Source organism: Heloderma suspectum, chromosome 1 (assembly GCF_057233095.1).
Source record: "Heloderma suspectum isolate Gila_16-S chromosome 1, 16-S_ref, whole genome shotgun sequence".
NCBI lineage: Eukaryota > Metazoa > Chordata > Lepidosauria > Squamata > Helodermatidae > Heloderma > Heloderma suspectum.
In genome coordinates this window covers 155,806,766-155,812,765 of record NC_139458.1, presented here as the reverse complement: position 1 = coordinate 155,812,765, position 6,000 = coordinate 155,806,766, and the positions used below count along the sequence as shown (strand labels likewise).

At 41.7% G+C, this 6,000-nt stretch overlaps 1 protein-coding gene across 1 annotated transcript in view; it reads left to right on the top strand.

Annotated features, from left to right (window-relative positions):
- The first annotated feature begins 1,302 nt into the window (after nucleotides 1-1,302).
- Nucleotides 1,303-6,000, top strand: part of HEG1 (heart development protein with EGF like domains 1) — a 69,498-nt gene continuing 64,800 nt past the window's right edge. Inside the window, exon 1 of the mRNA XM_084860404.1 lies at nucleotides 1,303-1,651. Within this exon, the coding sequence (XP_084716530.1) occupies nucleotides 1,303-1,651 (349 nt within the window). The remainder of the gene's footprint in view (nucleotides 1,652-6,000) is intronic.

The following is a 6,000-nucleotide window of genomic DNA, read 5'->3' as shown; positions in this document are numbered from 1 at the left end:
AAAACAAGTAACCATAACCAAAGACAACGATACAAACCATCAACAAAAGCTTGGGTAAACAGTACAGCCTTCGCCTGGCATCTGAAAGACAATAGATTAGGTTACAGAGCTGTAGATGCGACACGGCAGGGATAAAGCATTCATTGTGTCACCGCTGGGCAGTCCCATCTGACGGCTCATTCTGAAAAACGTTTGGAATGGGGGGCGGTGTTGGGAAGTGCATACATTTTGGCATGCATGCCCACATGCATACCCAATTCATTCTGCTTGAGTACTGCTCTATAGGGTCTATGTGGCTTTCACCACATACCAGGTATTGAGTTGCAAATTCATGTGCTGTGAATCCTGCTGGGCTTCAGAATTTCAATTAGAGCAAACCAGCCACAATAAGCAGCTTGTTAAATGGCGGCATGGTTTGCTTGTTGTGACATGTCAGATATGAGCAATCTGGACCCTTGTCGCTGCCCACTGGAATGCCGATAACCGCAGTGGAATGTGCAGACTTTTGACAGATGAAAGTAACCCACTGGACAGTGTTTGCCAGACTACTATTGTTGTGAGAATAGACTTGCTTTTGCCATGTTCAGTCCCAGAAGAGGATTTGGCTCAAGGAATATATTATCTGAAAGGGCATCTCCCTGCCTCTGAGTTTAAGTTGAGTCATCTTCTTTACATATAGACTTGAAGGCCTTACGTATAGATTTTAAGGCCTTGCGGAAGAACGGTCTCCCCTGGAAGTGATCACTAAATGCTCATAGCCACTCCTGGTCCCTTGGAAGGATGTTAAAAATAATTAGAAGGATAAATTTGGTCAACAGGGTATAATTAAAAAACTGGGATGCATTCCAAAGCACAGTAATTCATGGGTTGCCAGGCAGGGGTGGGGGTGGGGTGTAAAAACAAAGGGACCTGTGGCACTGTGGTGTCTGTTATTGGAGATCAATGGAACTGGGATGATGTGAAAAAATTAAATAATACCCAGTATGTTCTGCTTCTGTAAAGCTATGGGTGTTCTGAAATGGAAAACAAGTGAGATAATTTACATGAGATATGATGGGGTCAGTGGGCTGCCCGCCCCCATGAGCACACAAGCACACACTGCCCCCCACATGCTCACATGCATGCTAGGTCATGCATGCACACACATCCTATGGTGCGTACATATATTAGGGCACAAGTACACACAAACATGCAACCAACTACCATCCTCTGATAAATGTATACTTGTCCAGGGTAATTAGGATCAGCCCCAGACTTGTTTCTGTTTTACTTTTCTTTTTCTCCCTTTCTCTTTCAGCCATTATGAGCAGCCAAAAGGAAGTGGAGAGTTCAAACACAGTAACAAGGACTTCTAGATCATCTCGCACGTACAATGCAGATGCCTTCAGTACCCTTGGCAGCGGTGAAGGAAGGCCGTTCCGGACAATAACCAACAGTTCTTCCATGTCTACAGCAGTAGCAGGAAGCTCCGCATGGTACACCGAAATGATCATATCTGGAAATTTAGCCCGGCATTCATCGGCAATGATGCTGACAAGAATTGCTGATGTCTCATCAAGTACTGTGGATACTGCTGAACCTGAAACCATGACCTTAAGGATACATTCTCCCAAGGCACCAATTTCTTCACTTTCAGACAATAATCATCCAGGTGAGTTTTACCATCTAAAGCACTTTCAGTGTCTGAATGGATGGCTTGAACACTGGAAAAAAATACTGCAGTGGCAAAGCTTACAGAATGTGTCAGAATAAAGGGAAGGCAGAGAAGGCACAGAAAGATTTGAAATACTAGTTTCTCTCTTTATTAACTATTAGACATCCAAGCATAATGTAAAGGTGTTGGGTAGTTTTTATATATTTTAATTATTAAATTTCACATTTTTGTGGTTAGTCTTAGTTGAAAAAACGGGTGGGGAAAAAACCCCAAATAGAATCTGAGATTTGCCAGAATTGATGGGGATGGAGGGGCTGCAGTGGGGAGAAGTTGGGGAAGTCCACTTCTGCAAGTCCAGTTGGAAATACCTAAATCTGGATCGAGCCCAATGAAAACTTGGCAAAGATGTCATGGAATACAATCCTTCTAATGAGAAAAACTTGAAGTGTTTTGTATGTTGGTCAGACAAGCAGAGGTATGAATAAGAGTAAAACTGAACCCTGCAACTTCCATACATTTTTTTCAAATCAAGAATTTTGCAGATCTTTTGCTAATTTTGCATAACTTATCCTGCTGCTGTTTTTTATGGGGATGAGCAAAGAGTTGAAGCCTCCCCCCCTTCAGCCACCAATCTTTGTGGCTTAGAATATTTCACCACACACTTCCAAGCCTATTTTCACAATCTTATGGTCCAGTAACTTGCTTTATTAAAATCTCTGAAAATGGGCATTCACAGAATGTTGGATTCTATACTCAGCACCAAATTCCATGAATGAAGACTACAATCTTGGAATTACATACCTGTGTCTTTAAGGATTATGGAGACAGATTTAACAGTTTGGAGACTTCTACATGTATAACTTTTAGTTTAGGTTCAAGTACAGTACAATTATGGTAAGTCTTGTGCAATTCTTGACATCAAATATATTTCATTATGTATCAAGGCAGTACATTGACTGTAACCATGGTTCCATAAGGTTTTCATATGTGGAGTGATTTAATTGTCTTCCTTTTTCATGATTCAGCCACTGGGAATAGCCATCATATTGAGAGCAACTGGGATGCAGACAGCAGAATGTCCAGTTTGCACACCAACAGCAGGGACACTTCAGAAACAATCAACAGTGGTGCAGAAAGGACTTCACAGTTTCTTACAGATGGCGTCACTGTGACTGATTCTGCAAGAAAAGACTCCATTTCTCAGAAGGCAATTGCCACCTCTTCTGATCAAACCCAGTTCCCATCTCATGCAACACATTCAAGAGGAAGAAGTAGGACATCAAATGTCACACGGTTTCCTGATTCTACATCAAGGATTGTGCCCACCTATTCTTACTTTGCTCCAAAGACTAGTACGTTGTTGCTTTTCTAGTCCATAGGATTATTTTTTTCATTAATTGCACATAGAGGAAGAATAGTAATATGGCTGTTTTAGAACTGGTGTAACGTAATGGCATGTTTGCTGTGAGCCTGAAAGTCCCTGGTTCAAATTTTACTTCAGCCATGTAGGCAAGCCACTATTTCTCATTTTCAGCACCTTGCATCTTCAGTATGGAAATAATACCCACCTACTTTGCAGGGTTTTTGTAAGGATGTGTATGAAACCTTTGAATAGTCCAAAGTGCTCTAAGCATGCAAACCATCAAATATGATTAATTGATAGGGGAGCCTCCAGGGTGGATGAGATGAGCCACCATAATGGTTTGAGGACTAGAGATTTGACAATTTGTGGATCAAAACAATTGCCATGCTAGGTTACATTAGCCCATGCTGCCTACTGATGGTGACCAGCAAGTTGGGCATCGTGATGATATGAAGTATCTATTCATTATTGTTGATCATCTGCAGGGATAATATACTGTTAATGAAAAATGGATGTTGAAGTTTTGGGTATTGTGGCCAGTAATCACTGAAATACCTGATTTCCACTCATGGGATGACCAATTAGACAGGGGGACATGGCTCTTATATTTTTAATAGTTATGCAGAAGGAGGAATTTGGGCAGGTACAAATTGTCATCCAAGGATGATTTTTCTCCTACATAATTCCTAAAAGCACAGGAATCCTGTTATTCTTAGTATCTACCCCCCCCTCTCCATCCATTGCCTACACAGGAATAATATTTATATTATCTGAGTGGACAAAGGTATTGTGAGATCTAGAAGCTGGAAGCTGTAGCTACACAAATACTCACAGGTAGCTGTGGATTTTTACATAATCAAATAGGGGCAGGCTTCATAGAAAGGAAATGCATATTTCACTATCATGTGCCAAAGAGGTAGGTATTTTATGAAGGAAGGTAGCTTTGATCAGCAGGAACCACAGTGAAAAAGGTTCATTCCCTCTTTTCCACAGCAATAATTAACATTAGAGGCAGATTAACAATAGGGGCCATAGAGAGAGCTTCCTTTTTCTGCAGGGTTCTTGCAGAAAGAAAATATGTATCTTCGACAGTCAGGACTATGACTCCAACTGTGAATCTGGGTGGGGCCCCAAGGTCTTTACTGTTAACAGTAACTGCTTTCAGCCTATAGGAAGCATTTCGTGGATGCTGTGGATATGTATCATGTTATTGATTTCTGCAGTGTGTTGTGACATATTGGTTTTAAATGCAATTATATATTGGTTTGTCTTAGATGCCGCTTTGTTTTTATTGTTGTGAGCTGTCATGGGGGCCTCCTTGGGATATAAATTAAATAAAGGAAATTGGAAGAAAGGAAAATAAAGATAAGATACAGCAAGGCAGGCAAAACTAAGTTCTTCTTCCAACAGTTGTTGATTTTCTGTCCACATAAATTGTGAGCTACTAACAGTTTAGTATCTCAAACTAACAACAACATTTTCAATCCATGGGTTAGATCCAGACTTAATCATGCTTAGAGTAGACTGATTGAAATAAACGGAACTTAAGTTAGTTGATTTCATTGTGTCTACTTCTAAGCATGGCAAAGCCTGAATCCAACTCTATCTGTCAAAATCTAGTAAGTATACTAAGTGTATGCTTTCTTTTTTATAGATACAGCTAGTGTTTGGTCAAGCGGATATCTGTTTCTGTTGAGTTAGGATGATTGTCACAGAGGCTGGGTAGTGGTGAGAACTAAGGCAGCCTTATTTGGGATGAGAGGAGTCTCAAGGATTGTTAATATGCCTCTCAGTTCCCCTCTCTTCCTTTCTGTTTGCTCTCCCTTCTGTGTTCCTCTTCCAACAGTGGGTCTCTAATTTAGCTAGAGTAGGGTTGCCAGGCCACAACCTGGAAAATGTGGTGTATTTTGACATTTCAATTGCTTCCACAGCAATTCCGTTTCTTTGGAATTGCCACCTTTTGTTTACTCACTTTTTAAAGAACTTCTGTGTCAGGGCTGGCTCCAGGTTTCAGGGAGTCCTTGGCAAAGTGCCCTGATGTGAAGGCCCCTCTTGCCAGCTAGGCTCCTTCCTCCATTTTAATTTCCCACAGTGCTGCAGAGTGATGCTGTGTTGGCGATATTGTGGGGAATTGAAGTGGCCCCCCCATCTCTGTCACCTTCAGGTAAACCCTCAGCTGGGGCCCAGGGTGCCAGTGGGCCTTGCCAGGGTGTTGGGGTCTTCGCAGCTGCCCTAAGATGTCAAGTGCTGATGCCAGGCCTTGTGTACATGACAGAGTTGTTAACCTGTTGAATTCTAGCTTTTTTTCTGAGAAATCTCCCCATGTTTCTTCAGACCTGATTTGTGGTGATGTTTTGTGATAAAATGCAATTGTAGCACCAGCCTGCCGAGTGTGGACAGGCAAAACACTACTTAGACTTTTCAAAGCTCCTGTGCCTTTTAAATGGAACATTTCCTCTTTGCAAGTTCAGCCCATTTTATTGCTTCCTCTGGATCTGGGCTAGGGGATTACTGATGAATAGCCTCTGATTTGCCTCTGGAATAGTCTTTCTGAATCACCCAATGTCAATTTCTTTTCCTGCAGGGGGTTACTTATTGAGTTACTCTCATTATTTTTGTTTCTAAGGAAAAAGAAGAGAGGAAATCAACAAAGTGGGGGAAGACAATGGTAGAATGAATGCAATAGGCAGAAGAAGCCATGGCTGCCTTGTTTCCTGCTTCACTTAGGGATATGAAGGTGTATGTACTTCTGTCAGTTGCAAGCAGGCAGTGAATGGGGATGCCAAGAATTGGGAGCATTGCCAACTCTTTCTTGGTCAAGAGGGCATCTCCTTATTTGCGAGTGGTAGTTTCAGTGGGGACACCTATTTGCCAGTGAAGGACCTGACCCAATTTATTTGTGGCAAGTAATTGTGAGTAAGGGCTTCTGGAATATCTGTTGCCTTTGACACCCTTTTGTCCATTCATCAACATTGCTGTTGAA